Raw genomic sequence first — 15,824 nt, 5'->3', positions numbered from 1 at the left:
ATTGAAATTATTTTTAGCCACGCACATGCGAAATAAACCGAGGAGATAAACAATTCCATCAGGCCAAGCCCAAAACCGGGTGCGATTACCACAATCGGTACCAAAAAAGAGCAAAATAAAATCAAAAACAAAAACCAAAACCAAAGAGAAACGGGAGCATTAAGATACAGATAAAAATAAATGGCGACTCTGTCTGTAAAGTTCATTGGATTTTCAATAGCAACAAAACAGACGCCAGATGTCTAAGATGCCCATTTGTCATTGTTATTGAACTGGGGGTGGGGGTGGGGAAAAACGATTGAAAAGCCAATTGACGAGGTGAAAAACTCACTTAAGAATCGCCCAGTAAATAATATTTCAAATGGCCTGCACAGTTCGCTTTTTCATTTTTGTGCTCACTTTAGTTCATTCAATGGTCGACCTTGCATTGAAAACACATTTATGGCCTGGGCAATTATAAAATAATTATATATAAATACATATAAAGCGAGCAGGTAAACAATATGTTAAGTAATTATTATAATTCGAGGTTCATATCTTCTTATGGAAACAATGCAAAGCTTAAGCCTTTTAAATATAAAATGGTTTTCATCCAAGATTGCGAAATGAATACAAAACAATTAAAGTTCGAGACAAAAGAGTTCAAAGGTAACCAATTATTAAAAACTCAATGCGCAATATGAAATTGTTTACCAATTGTTTCACGCTGTACAATTATACAAATCTATCAAAACTTGAACTCAACCATTTGGCGAAAAGGTGAATTCGCACCAATTGTTTACAAACACAATGCGCAGATATTTGAAAAATGTATTTATTTTCAGAATGATTTATGTATTGAAGAACTTGCGGCAAAAGAATTCAAACCCATTCAAATTAAACTATTATTTGTTTAATCATTTCTGTGGTTTGCTCTACTTGCATATTTATCGCTCGCTCTCGTCATTAAGTTAAAAGCAAAATTAATTATTTATCGGGTGCAAAAGCACTTCGGCGTCAGCTGTTGTGCCATTTTTCCAGACGAGATATTAATGTTCGTACAACGGGGCGTATAATTGATATAGCAATCCGAGTGATGAATAATTATTTCGACCGATAAGATACATACATACATATACAACTTTAGTAACTAATTATTGTAATTGCGCACCGCAATCGTTTGCGCTTCAATTTCTGCCTTACATTTAAAACTGCAGCTCAATAAATTATTTTGTAAGTTTCAAGTGGCTTGTGGTATAAATGTTATGTAGTCAACGAGCACGACAAATAGCACACAAATCTCCCCACAAACTCTCTATAAAATCGTTCGTATGCTAATTTTGTGGACTGCTTAATTAAGGCATCTTTGTGCGACCGAACAACAATGGAGTTGAAAATAAATGTACGATGCTTTGGCATTTGACATGGGAATCTTCCAACACTCTGAGAATATTCACGCCAACTGGGCAAATTTCAGGCTGGGCAAAAACGAAACACCCATCTCCACAAAAAGGGGCAACAAGTTTCGCAACTAATTAGAAACTGTTGACGGGGGCGCCTCCACAGCTTGCTATTGCTATCTATTCAATTACATCGTCACCAGTTGACAGACAGGGTTAATTTTTCTGATGGCGGAGAGGTCGTGACGGCGAATCGCAGTTGGGTATTAAAAACAGTTTTATATACTTTAAGCAAATAGGTATGTAAGCACGAATATCTTAGGGGTATGCTAGTTTAATGTGATGAATCATTTGTAGAAAACGTTTAAAATATTACATGCTGTAGAATTTAAATTAGTTATTATTTCTTAAGGAAACCTTTGTGATGATTCATTAGTAGAAACAGTTTAAAATATTACATGCTGTAGAATTTGAATTACTTATTCATTTTTTACGAAAACCCTTGTAGGGTTAGAAACAGTAGAAAATATTACATGCTGCAGAATTTTAAATACTTATTAATTTTCTAAGAAAACTTTTGTGATAAATTATTAGTAGGAGCAATTCAAAATGTTACATCTTTTTTATAAACTTAAGTGCTATACTTTTACGGTACCTTATCAATCCTAACTTTATTATATTATCTATACGATATATCGAGTTCACGAAGCTCAGCGCTCACGCACTCATCGCTAACTAGACAACAACGGTGCACCTACACTTAATATACGTCTGATTGAAACTTTGACCTGAGCAAAGCGCCCGAGTCCAAATTAACATACTAATGTATTCAATTATTCGCATACCTCCCTAATTTACCACGGTGCCAGAGATCGATTGGCTTTCGATACCAACTAAGTAAGTAATAAAACAATGGGCACCAGCCTGTTGCCACATGCCTCCCCCTTTTACACCTGCTCAATCGCAAGCCATTAAAGTTAATGGCAAAAACTTGGGTGTATAGAAAGGCGAGCAGAAAACAAGCAAAAGTACTTCGTTTTCTATGAACCAGAAAGTGCAAGGCAGTAAAACAGTCATTTTAATAAACTTAATTTTATTCTTTAAAGTAATAAATTAGTAGGTTCATATAAGAAATACTTATGAGTACCGAAAGTCAAAAGTTGCATCATAAATAACTTAGTAAGGGATATTGAAATATATTGCACGGTATGCGATAAGCAAACTGCATTATCATCTAAAAAAAATTAAATCATATTCATGGAGTTGAAGGAGATCCATTGTTTTGTGGTCAGCATAAATGCACAATTCTATAGAGATAGACACAGATGTTCTTTTTAACTTTTTCTTTGATCTTGTTTGGCAAACACATGTGATTTCCCTTTATAATATTTTTAGAATTTGTCAACGTCTGGTGTTTGGCAATAAACAAACCTATTATATGTTTACATAACAAAGTACGTCAACTTATTTGTAAAATTGTATACTTGGGTTTTTCAAAGTAAAGTGGCGACACTCTATATTTGTCACAACAAAGAAACTGGCGAAAGATAAGAGAAACGTTATAAATTAAGTGATAACCGATAAGGCGCAAATCATAATGACAGAAGGGAGTTTTACGAGCCCTATACATGCGAATTGACTATCACCAATCGCATATTTTACTATCCATTCCATAGCCGAAAACCCAATTCGCAGTCGAACCATGAGAACGCAATGTGGAATCAATTAAGTTAGGCCAGGAATAAGAATAAACATTTAGCCTGGATTGCCAGCGATTGCTACAAATGAACCAAACGTGTGACTACGCCACTTGAATGTTCACCATGTGTGTAATGTCCACATAGTATATAGAGCTCTGACAGCTGACGTTGTGATAAGAACCCATAGCAAGAAACCCACGCGATATGGCCAAGCCACGTACTTCGTGGACCAAGATTACAAGTGATATTCGGGACGGAATTCGTTAATCAACACTGGCACGGGCATGTAAAGGGTATGTGGTAGTAGAGGCACTCGAGTTTTAAGTTCTTTTATGTAAATTCCCCCCGTGAATAAACCCAAAACGTTTTCAACAAGAACCATCAGTATTTCTAACATAAAGGTAATGAGATTTAAATCTCATATATGTATACTCGTATAAACAACAGCTATGAGTGTTTGACTTAATAACTTTGATTATTGCATGCACACATGTTGTGTGCCTATTATTTAGGCTAAACAACCATTAATTGGATGATCCTATTATCTGATAATAAGGCGGGTTTCAGTTTGGTTTGGGAAATTATTGAAATACGGAACTCACATTAGGCTGTTGTTCAGTACTACACTAATCAAATTGCACATGCACCTTTACTTATTGGAAATTCTAGATTAAATACAATTTGGTAATAATTTTATGCTATTTTAATGTGCTATCTGAATGGCGGTAGGTGTCAACTGTTTGAGACGCAAGGCAAACAGTGGGTATATTTCGGCTATAAACATCGAATAAGCACTAAGCCAACCATAATCGGCGGCGTTAAACTGTAAAAACAGGAGATAAGTCGACTGCTTCCGCTGTTTCGCTTTGTTTCTGTCTCTGATTCGTCTTTTTGCTGTTTTCGCGTCGACTGCATCGCGAATTGCGGATTGTGGACTGCGAATCGGAGTCAATTGCCTCAAGCTCTGTCTTAACGGTACCTGGAGCAAACGAGAAAGATGGAGCGTCATTGTGGGGAGGAGGGAGGAGAGTGGGGGCGTCTGAGGGAGAGAGACTAATAGATTGCATGAAGCAGAGACAAACGAGCAAACAACGCATCAACAAACAGTTAAAAGTTGTTGTTTGCTCTTTTTCTTTCTCCCTCTGCCTCTCGCTCTCCGTCTCTCAACTGCAATTAGCAAGCGAGTAACGTCAACTACCGTTGAACTCAATTGAATAGAAGATGAACGGGGAGGGGAGGTAGATGAAGAAATATCCAAAGACGTCGCACAGTGGGTAGAAATAAAACCAGAAAATTTCTTACAAATTAAATTTACAACACGAAATTAGAGTAACCCCCTTTGCCCCTTGAAATGCCATAAAAAGTACGGCTTTGTGGAATTTTAAACATGTCCCAGGTAAGAGAAATTACTTTTTTCCCGCCAGGTAAACATCGAAAATTTTTAACAGCTGCTAGCGTCTACTGAATTGCTGATCGACAACAATGTTTTTACTTTAGTCTTAACATTTCAGTTTAACTCAGCATTAAAAACATCCATACAACTAAATTATTGTCTTATAGACAAACATTTATTAACCTTGTTTTACGTGGTTAAATAGACAGCATTTTGCATTTTTGAAATGTAGTTAAGTGCGATATTGTTAGAAAAAAGCACGAAACACATTTCTCCTGGTTATATTAAATTTAACCATTTTAAGAATGATATTTTTCAAAATTGTTTACGCCAGAAATATACCTTTAATATATAAATTTAGATGTATTTTATTTTTAACCGCCTGAGCGCCAAGGAAATCAAATTTTTAGCTCGAAATAGATATTACAATGGGGAGGTCTGTTTCACCCTGCATTCCACTTGCAGTTTCTGTTCCCACTGTGCACAGTGGGGCCAAGCATCTTTACTGCATTACGATGCAATCGAATTCAAAGCCGCATAAAAACAAAAAACAAAATTAAAACCGCGACTGTTTGAATCTGTTTGCCTTTTATCAAATGCCGGTGAGACAACGAGAGAGAGACAGAGTTTTAGAGTGAGACAGAGAGAGGAGAAGAAGCCAGAACGATCGGAGGCTGTGTGTGAAGGAGTAAGCGAGATAGATGCGGGCAGGTAAAAAACCCGTCGTATTTTTTTGGGAGGATGGGGGCCGAGGGCGGTGGGCGGGGCAGTTGGTCGGTCTGCAACGCTTAACTGGTTCTTGGCAACCAACTTGTTTTTTCTGTAGATTGCCGCCGTCTGTGGCTTATTATGTTTTTTCCCTCCGACTTTTTGCCTTTGCAATTTTTAATATGGCAACTTGATTTAAACGAAAAACTTACCCAATACAAATCGTTGACGTGGATTTATTTCCTACTTTTTCGATCAATTCAAATTCCTGCGGGTATTTTATCCTTGCCTTCGTGGGGGTTTTGTTTTATATTTTTTGTTTGAAACTATTTTTACACGGGGATGAAAACAAATTTTTAGCATGGCAACAATACGAAAATGTTGCAGCACATTCAAAGCAACAACAAGAACAACAGGGAGGTAACATATGATAGCCGAGGTCAGGCAGAAAGTGTGAGCGGGACAGGAGGTTATCTTTCTTGGGTTTTTTCTTTTTTGATGTACAATTATTAATTATTTCCCAAAGACTTTAATTCACTTGGATCACCGCATGGTAATTCCCAAACCGCTCACTTTTTTCACTTGGGTTGGGTTTTTTGCCTTTTATGAACATATTTTTTGCCACGAATTCGAGGTTTGGTTTGTTGTTGCTAAGAATTTCAATACAATTATGGCCCAAATAGCATTTTCACTTTTCCACACAAACACGCAGCCACCGCACGCACACACACTCGCACTCACACAAGTACACAGTGGTTTGGCTCCGTTTTAAATGAAAATATAATCAAACATTTACATTGCCGTGTGTTTTTGCTCCACGAAAATGTATGATTATGTATGATTAGTTTTCCTTGCTCGCTGCACGCGCGAAAATCCGACGAAACAAAGAAACAAGAAACGACGCGAAGAGAACGTAACAACCTAAATAAACCCGATACAAAAATCGCGTCCGAATCCGCTCGTCGTTTCAACCAGAATCAGCAGAAAAACTTTGCAGACTTCGGGCTGGTGTGACCAGACGTGCTAACAGCTGTAAGAGGAACGCCCCTAATTGTCCGAAATTGGCTCGATTTTAGATGTACAAATTTTTGAGGTTTTTGTATTTATAATAAATTGTTTTCCATTTTGTTTTGCATGGAATTACTTTCAGAATAACATGGAATGCACAAACAAGCAGGAAATGCTGTAAACGAAGTTATCGGATAACTTCTAACTCTTAGCTATCGAGTTTAACGAACTACGGCAATTAAGTAATGTTTGCAATATTTGCTATTAACATAATTCAAATCTTTGTATTTTATATGATGTGTGAATCTTGTGTTTTGTTAGTAATGTCTCGCCTTATTGGTTCATACCAACATATTTATTTATAAAAATTCAAATAGCAACTATAAACTTGCGCGCCCAACATGCAGCCCTGAAGCACCAATAACCTAGGAATGAAACGTTGGATCACAAAATCATAATCCATTGAAAAATCTTGTCTGTAATGCTTTTGTACAATTACGCTTTTTGAGCAACTGAAAGGTCTTGCCTGTTAATTTAGTTTTACCCCATTTTCATAAACAATTAGCCGGCGATAACAACCAATTGCAATGCAGCCCTGGGCATGTACGAAACGCAACGTGACGTGACCAGCAAACGACGTGACGGCAAACGGGCAGCGCAAAGCGGACGAGCAGAAAGGCGAGCGAGTAGAGAAAAATTATTGAGCGCAGAGAAAAGTCCACCAAATCGAACGTCGCAGCAAGTGAAAAGGGCGAAAACCGGATAAATATTATATAGAAATTACTGTGATTGCAATACATAATTAAGTGCGATCCAAGATGAATGAGGAATACGATGCGATTGTGCTCGGAACGGGCCTCAAGGAGTGCATCCTCAGCGGTATGCTTTCGGTGTCCGGCAAGAAGGTGCTGCATATTGATCGGAACAAGTACTACGGCGGCGAGTCCGCATCGATAACGCCGCTGGAGGAGCTGTTCCAGCGTTATGGACTGGAGCCGCCCGGCGATCGGTTTGGGCGTGGCCGGGACTGGAACGTGGACCTGATACCCAAGTTCCTGATGGCCAACGGCCAGCTGGTCAAGCTGCTGATCCACACGGGCGTCACCCGCTATCTGGAGTTCAAGTCCATCGAGGGCAGCTACGTCTACAAGGGCGGCAAGATTGCCAAGGTGCCGGTGGACCAGAAGGAGGCCCTGGCATCCGATCTCATGGGTTCGTTAATAATGCTCTTTTAAGTCCCGTTGCCTCGAAAATTTGTGCAAATTACCAGCTGTGCTTGTGTGTGCGTGTGTGTATGTATGTATTTTCGTACTCGACTGTTATCTGCTCACCCTCTCTCGCCCGCACCGTTCTCTTTCTCTTCTCTTCTTTGTCTCTGCCTTTTCACTCGCTGGCAACGCTCTTGTTGTTGTTATTCCCTTTTTTTTTTAATGTGACACGTATGTGTGTGCCGAAAAACAGTTGTTTTCTTTGCTTGGCTAAGAATTTCTACCAAAGTTTCCCCCACGCATTTCCATTTGCACACCATGTTTGTTTGCCCAACTATTAGCGCCCAATTCCAATTGGAGTCTCAATTTGAATCGCTGTGCGCTGTGTGTGATTCATACACCTGCCTAGCGCTAATTGTTCGCCTCCATTTTACACCTGAATTTCGCTTTGTTTGAAATTTAAGTTTTTCCCTCTTCTTCGTGGCAGCAATGCAATTAGCTAAAACACGCTCTATTTATTTATGATTGGCTCTTGAATTTTTCCATTTCAATTTTAGTTAGTTTTGCAACCAGGTTTTTTGGCCAGGCGCATTGAACCCCTTCACTTTACAGTGGAGACTGCCTATCAAAGAAATCACTTCATGACTTGAAGTACTAAATTTTCCACTTTACTGATCTGGCTCATTAATCGTTAAGAGACTTAAAGTAAAAAATCAAAAGTTAATTACTAAATAAATAATATTAATAATTATTAATACTATAATAAATAGGTAGACTTTTCTATGGGATGTTTCAATTTGCTAATTGAAAGGCAAACACCTTGCCCATGCTTCACTGTGTCCGCATTACACATATGCTCGAAATGACGTCATTGGGTGGCCAAGTGGTTTCTGATTGTTGGTGGTGGGTCCTCCGCCCCCTAAATTAAAGGTTTCCAACTGTAGTCGCGTGTTGGTATCCCTGTGTGTCTGTGTGTGTGTGGCATGCAAATGAAATGGAAACGGGAAACTTGAAACCCTTGGCTGGTGCACTCCCTTTTTTATGCAGATCCTGAACCCCAAACTGACCAATATGGCATGATGGATATAGTTATATAGATATATAAATGTGACTATATTTGCAGGTATGTTCGAGAAGCGTCGCTTCCGGAACTTCCTCGTCTACGTGCAGGACTTCCGAGAAGATGACCCCAAGACCTGGAAGGACTTTGACCCCACCAAGGCCAACATGCAGGGCCTGTACGACAAGTTCGGACTGGACAAGAACACGCAGGACTTCACCGGCCACGCCCTGGCCCTCTTCCGCGACGATGAGTATCTGAACGAGCCGGCCGTGAACACCATCCGGCGCATCAAGCTCTACTCGGATTCGCTGGCGCGGTACGGCAAGTCGCCGTACCTTTATCCCATGTACGGCCTGGGTGAGCTGCCCCAGGGATTCGCCCGGCTGTCGGCCATCTACGGCGGCACCTACATGCTGGACAAGCCCATCGATGAGATCGTCCTCGGCGAGGGCGGCAAGGTGGTGGGTGTGCGCTCTGGCGACGAGGTCGCCAAGTGCAAGCAGGTCTACTGCGATCCCAGCTACGTGACCGAGAAGGTAAGATTCAAAAAAGAATTTTTTAAATATGTACTCCCAAAGCAATTGTAAATAACCATTTTGGAAAGGTTTAACAACTTGATGACTCTCTCTTTTATATCTGACAGGTGCGCAAGCGTGGCAAGGTGATTCGCTGCATTTGCATTCTGGACCATCCGGTGGCCAGCACCAAGGATGGTCTCTCCACGCAGATTATCATTCCACAAAAGCAGGTCGGCCGCAAGTCGGACATCTATGTGTCGCTTGTGAGCTCCACTCACCAGGTGGCCGCCAAGGGTTGGTTCGTGGGCATGGTCTCGACCACCGTTGAGACCGAGAACCCGGAGGTGGAGATCAAGCCTGGCTTGGACTTGCTGGAGCCGATCGCACAAAAGTTTGTTACCATTTCGGACTACTTGGAGCCGGTCGATGATGGATCCGAGTCGCAAATCTTCATTTCGGAGTCTTATGATGCGACCACGCACTTTGAGACTACTTGCCTGGATGTGTTGAACATATTCAAGCGGGGCACTGGCGAGACGTTTGACTTCTCCAAGATCAAGCACGAGTTGGGTGACGAGGAGCAGTAAACGGGGAGCGAGGCCTCATCTGGTTATGGTGCATTTGGACAGCTCAACATCAGCCACAAACATCGTAGATCGTCTCAGCGTCGTGGCCAAACCTTAAAGAAAATACCCAAGATAAGAAAAACCCAAAATAAAAGCCCTAAAAAAACTAAAGAAAACCGAAAATCCAGAAATTGTATTACGAAAATGCTTTCCATCGTGAGATGAAGTTTTAGATGTGAAACGAATTGCTTGCTTCGCGCAATATTGGATATGCCTAGAAAATATATATATATATACCAATATAACATAAATTATACAACATGCAGTCGCGTATATATGTACGTCAATATATATGTATAACTAAGTGAGTGTGTTAGGCAACTAAATCAAATTCCACAGATTCAGCTTGTGACTCGAGCAAAAGTGCTATGACTCGACAAACACTCTCCCATTTCGCCGATCGGTCAGTCAGTCAGACGATTACGCTTGGACTTTAGTTGTACGAGTATATAATAAAGTATATATATATAAAATATGACATCATATATATATATTATCTATGTATATTGCCCTTCTGCTTGGTTTTTCTTTTCCTTTTTTTTGTGATCGACACAATTTGTGTGGCTGCCAAGGCCCTCAAAAAAAAAAAAAGCATAACACATACCTATAAACACGACACAAACTCTTACACAAGCATAATGCAGCATTATAATTGTAATTGTAATCCCCCGAAGAAATCGATGGTATTGAAAATGTAAACAGTCGAAAAAGTTCATCGCAGCATACCCAACATATTGCAATTGATTGAAGAAAGCAGAACCTAAACAGTTTGTCAATGGTATAGAGAACTATGGTATTCCGCATTTTCAGAATTTACATTTTTAATAAAAATTAAAAAATATATATATTTGTGTTTTTATTGGTGCACAGAAGTTATTCAACGTTCAAATGGATTGTTATATATTTGTTTTAAGTATTTTCCTTTTCTCAAAGTCTGTAGATCTACAAAAATGGTTTCTTTTTTTTTCGGGAAGTTTTTCATGGAGCTGATCCAGCGATTCATTTGATTGGATATTTGGAGTTTCCGGTTCCGTTCAAATGGCACTGAGTTTTATATCCCTTCAGCTTTTGAAATGTCCTGGAGCTTTTCACCTCCACACAGACTCATTTAATTTGAGATTTTGGGTTCTGGTTCCGGTCAGAGTTTTGAGGTATTCAGCTTTTGTAACAGCTAAAAGGCGGTCGATTTGAACTACATCATTGTGAACGGCAGTCCAAGTAGTGACGAAGCGCACCTGGAGCGACGAAGGTGACTACTATGCATGTATTAACGAAGAAATGAAAGTCTGCTGTGTTTTTTCGACCATTTGAACTGAAAGGACTTTGGAAGATGTCTTGAAGGGATCCTGGAATGAATATGAATTCGATCAGTAAAGAATCTCGGCGGATTCTGGGTGGTGACTGATAGAGATCCCGCTTCTTGATCTGGGAAGTATCTGGGCGGAGTCTTTGAGGGGTTCAGGACTCGCCATCGAAAAGTGACGACAGTCCGGGCGTTTCCAAGTTTGTTAGCTTTGCGTCAGATTTGAATCACGTAGCCATAGGGTTGTAGTTATGACCAGGACTCCTCGTTGCCTCGTTTATGTGACACAATTACGAATTCCGCAGCAAGTGTTTGGGATGCATTTGAAATACTTGCCCACCACTCGCTCCGCACAAATCACCCCTTATGGCCGTGGTAAGTGGGAAATTCTTATTGAATTGCATGTGGCATGCCACACAAGTCGCAGGCTAGTTCCCTCACATTGGGTTCCTCGTTCTCGTTCCCGGTCTCGTTCTCGTTCTCGTCCTGCAGCCTGTCGATGGCCCCAGGAATGTGCAAAATGCTGAGAATGCCGCTCTCCATTCCTGTTAGTTTTAATGCTGTCACTGACAGTTTGTGTTCTTTTTTTTTGGTTTTTTTATCCGCACTCCACTTTACTTTACTTTGCCCCGCTTTTATTTTCCCCGCCCGCCGCCGCCGACGACGACGACGACGACCTGTCCAACAAAATGCCGCCAGTATTTTTCCAATTTCCGTTTCCCAGAAAAGGCAAAAGTGCAAAGACGTTTCGCATTATTTCGCTTTTTGCCCAGAGTCGTTGAACATTTGAACTCGTCCACGAGGCCACAAGTGTTTGGCTATTCTGGAGGTAAATTTAAGCCTAGCCATCAAAAGTAATCAAACTGAACTTGCAATTGCATTTTTATATAACTTAACTTAAGATTTACAAAACTTACTAGAAATCAAGCCTGCTGGCTTATGCATTATATCATTTGACCTGCAAATATCGGAAAATCACCTCCGCATTCCTGTCACACTTGCCATCTGCAACTTTGTAGTTGCGGCTGATTTGTCATCGCTCCAAGGAATGGGCCCTAACTACTTTCGCCATCCCAACCCCATCCATTGTGGCCGTTGTCTCTGCTCTCTGGCGATGATGATGATGATGATGATGCTGATGATGGTGATGATGGTGATGGCATGCGGCTGATGTGGCCAAAACACGTCGTCCAATGCTGGTCAAGTCTTTCACCACATTTTTGCTGCTCCTGCTTCCGACTTGACTGTGGTTTACGTTCTCTTCTATTTTCATTTTTTATTTGCAAGCTGGGCTGAAGCCACCAAAAAAAAGGAAAACAACAACAAGAAAAAAGCGAAGAAAAACCGCCGGAGAAGACCGAAATTTGTAACGGCAAATTGAAGTCAAAACTTTGGCGCTCAGCGCCGCATGCAAGTCACATACAACAGCGGGGGGCGGAGCGGGCTGGATTGGCTGTATAATGGGCGTGGCAGGCAGGCGGGGAGGGTGAAGGCAGGCATTTGGGTGAAGATAAAGCTATGATGTCGACGCAGCACTGGCAGGCATGACTAAGCTGCCAGCCCTGTCCAAGTCTGCATCTATATTCGCGTCCTTGTTGTTGCGGCTCCTGTTGGCCATGGCCAGGCTAACGAGCACAGCTCCTACACTGGCAAAATCAAAGTGAGTTAGGGGTGGGTATATCGCTAGGAAATGCTTTCGTATTGAGAAAGGACACAAGTCAACTGGTCCTTTTAGCAATATTTCCTTTCTTTTGATTGAAGCTAATTATTGTTATTGTTAATGATTCCATTAATAATATCGCAGTATCTTATATATTCCCCCTTAATTTCATAAATAAAAAAATATGAATTGGTATATATTATTATATATATGGTATACATATATTATTATTTAAATTATTTTCCATGTTTATGTCTCTCGTCCTGTGGCGAATTAGCTTGGTTTTTATAGGCGTGCAAACTGAAAGCCATACTATCGATAAAACTGATTTGTAAATTTCAACCAATATTTCTTTTCTGTGCAGCGGTCTTAATGGGTGGCAAAAGTGGCACCGCGTTGGGCTCGTAATAACAGCCAACCGCAAAGGGGCACACACAGATACAAAACACACATGCACACACACGCGCTCAGGAAACAAAAGCAACAAAAATACGCCTTTGGGGGTCAGTTGACGCTGTTGGAGCAATGATTTGGCGGCTTAAGGACTATGGACTATGGACGAAGGACGAAGGACTTTGGGCCACGGAATATGGCGGTGTGCATTGGGCTAAATTGACGCAGTGGACATGGCAAGGATAAATCTCGCACACAGATACAAGAGCATTAGGTCAAATTGAATATAATTCTTGGGCTTTCCTTACAGCGTGATGTGATTAATTATACACGTTATGAATATAATGCAGCCGACATGTTGTCTCCTTCGCTGCCATCATCGTCAGCCGTCTCATCATTATCCGCAACGACATCCTTGGCTGAAAAGCTTCAGACGACGACAGAAACGGGGGGGAGTGGGTACACTGGGGAAAACTGATTTGAGTGCAGGCTAATCGCATTAAAGGAACAAGTGTTGAAGTGTATGGTTTTGCATTGCAGCTAAGCAAGTGTTGAAATTAATTAAATAAAAATGTATATGAATATGTCATATATTTAAATAAATATTTAATATATTGAACTTTTTAATTAATTAAACAAAAATGTATGACTAAACAAAATAAAATGAATATTTACATTTTCTCAGCACACATGCATGCAAATGAGGAAATGAAATATTTTACCAAATTCACCAGCTGTTTCCTAGATTTTTGTAAGGCCCACTTTATTCTTCCAGTGGATTTTTCCTTTTGGCTGCTTTCAATTACTTGCATTTGCTATTCCCATTGTCACGGCTGCTGTTGCCTTGCATTTTCTTGCCTTTTCTGGCCCACGAGCTTGTCAACAACTCCATTATCGCTTGCGACACTGTGCAACATCATGCCACACTCCCACCTCCTCCCCCTCCTCCTACCCCTCCCCCCTACTCCTTGCCAGCGCACTATCTCTTTACTAGGCAAGCAAATTTAAATCAATTAAGTAATCTTATTGCCACTGCTGCAGCTTCTCGTGTTGCTCCTCTGAAGATGCTCTCTGCCCTTTGCCACTTCGCTGTTGCCTGCTTTTAGGCACTGCAAAGCCACTCGAACGTACACCGCAAGAAATTGCATTCTGCAAGTATCAAATTGAGGTATTTTGGAGTGAGAAAAAAGTTTTCAAATAAAGATTATAATTATAATGAAATAAATGTTCAAAAGGCAGTGATTTAAGTCACACGATTGCCAAGCTTAAGGTTTCACTGCATGCCTTGTCCAGTAAAATAAACTAGAACTCTATAGATATTTCTCTCTGTGCACAGGCGAAAAACATTAACACACGCCCACACTTTTTATGTGTCAAGCATTATAACTGTGGCCATTTCTTCACATGTGTGAACGTCTGGCTTTATGTGTGTTTATGTGTCTGTCTGCGTTTGTTGGCTGGCAAACTTTTGCTGTGTTGCATATTTTGTGCAGATTAATTAAATTGCTGGCATGAAGCCGGTAACGAAATGGTCGGGTAGGCGTTAAAGGGGGCGGGGGGAACTCTTTCGGCAAAGTATGCTCAGAGAGATTGAAGTGCATTATTAAATGTTTTTTCCTAATAATTCATGGATGAGAAAACTAAACAACAACGGCAACAACACTTTCGCCTTTTCCAACCTCGCTTGCATTTTAGGAAAAGTTCCGTTTTCGCAATTAGTTAAAAAGAGCGGCGTGGCAAAAGTTCACTCTGTTTTGTATGAACTTGGGGGAAATGCTTGTAAGTAATTGTGGTTCATTACGTAATAAAATATTAAATAACTGTTCAATTTGATGCCTTGTGTGCCTGTTTATTTGAAAAACACTTGCATCAACAGAAAACTCGATTAATTGCTAATCGCAGTGGTATGTTTAAGCTAAATGCATAAAACATATGAGCAACTGCATACGTTTTGTATTCGCAGGACAAGGAAATGCAATTCGCAAAACTTCTACATGCCAGTATTGTTCAAGAGTTGAGATGCATTTGGGCATATAGTATCTTTGATACTTTTATTTGTAATTTCATAACAAGAAAATTCTTTTTATATTTTTATGATTTTATTTGCAGTCAGATTACCGCAGAAAATAATGTTAATACAATGTAAATATAATGTTAATGTTATTGCCTAACAGACAAAACAAAAGAGTTAAATATGATTTTGATTCTTTGCAGGCTAGACTTTATAAACTACTTTAACATTATTTTATTTGCCATTTTAACGTTCTGTTGTTTCAACGCAGAAGGTTTCGCTGTTTCCATATTACTTTCCATACTGTATGAGTAGCACTCACGTACATATCTTAGCAGTTTTTCACTTTTAACATTCTTTAGTAATCTTATAGTGTCTTAGAGTATCTTAGTATAGTCCCTACAGAAGACAATATCTAGAGCATGAGTTAAATGGATTAATATCTATTAAACTAGTTCGTTGAAACAATCATGATCATTTCTAATTTTTTTTGTTTCGTTGACAAAGATGATCATTTAAAACCTCTTGAAGTGGCAAACCAAACAAAAAGTACGTGGTAAATTTACCCCTTCAAACAGAAGCACTAAGACAACAAAGAGCTTTAACCCCACGCTGTTAAGTGCCAGCAAAATGTCCTTTACTGCAAACGAAGGGAAATTTACCCGCAAACAGCGAAAGAGAATTTTATGTTAAAGCGTAACATATGTTACGAACAGTAAGGATAAAAGCTGTAAAACTGTAAACAGTTTTACATTGGCTGATAAGTTGTTCTTACCACTTTGAGTTCCTTAAAGTTAATGGAAACATATTGGATTATCCCTTTCGTCTTTAATCGTCCGAGTCGAACGTAAAGT

At 40.0% G+C, this 15,824-nt stretch overlaps 2 protein-coding genes across 5 annotated transcripts in view; one reads left to right on the top strand and one right to left on the bottom strand.

Annotated features, from left to right (window-relative positions):
* Positions 1-6,163, bottom strand: part of LOC6527862 (phospholipid-transporting ATPase VA) — a 30,317-nt gene extending 24,154 nt beyond the window's left edge. For 2 of the 4 annotated variants that reach the window (XM_015198347.3, XM_039370324.2), the window contains exons 1-2: positions 5,977-6,163; positions 5,393-5,506 (exon numbers count right to left, since the gene is read on the bottom strand). The gene's annotated coding sequence lies outside the window, so the exon portion shown is untranslated. Of the gene's footprint in view, positions 1-5,392 lie in introns of all 4 variants that reach the window. The other 2 variants (XM_015198346.3, XM_015198348.3) reach the window with 2 other exon arrangements.
* A 694-nt stretch (positions 6,164-6,857) lies between these two features.
* Positions 6,858-10,446, top strand: LOC6527861 (rab GDP dissociation inhibitor alpha). Its single transcript, XM_002088897.4, has 3 exons — positions 6,858-7,400; positions 8,520-8,995; positions 9,103-10,446. The coding sequence occupies exons 1-3, from the start codon at positions 7,007-7,009 to the stop codon at positions 9,562-9,564; spliced, it is 1,332 nt and encodes a 443-aa protein (XP_002088933.1). The 5' UTR covers positions 6,858-7,006; the 3' UTR covers positions 9,565-10,446.
* Positions 10,447-15,824: the final 5,378 nt, after the last annotated feature.

Source organism: Drosophila yakuba, chromosome 2L (genome assembly GCF_016746365.2).
Source record: "Drosophila yakuba strain Tai18E2 chromosome 2L, Prin_Dyak_Tai18E2_2.1, whole genome shotgun sequence".
NCBI lineage: Eukaryota > Metazoa > Arthropoda > Insecta > Diptera > Drosophilidae > Drosophila > Drosophila yakuba.
Note: the sequence above shows the minus strand (reverse complement) of the source record. Positions and strands in the feature narration are given on the sequence as shown.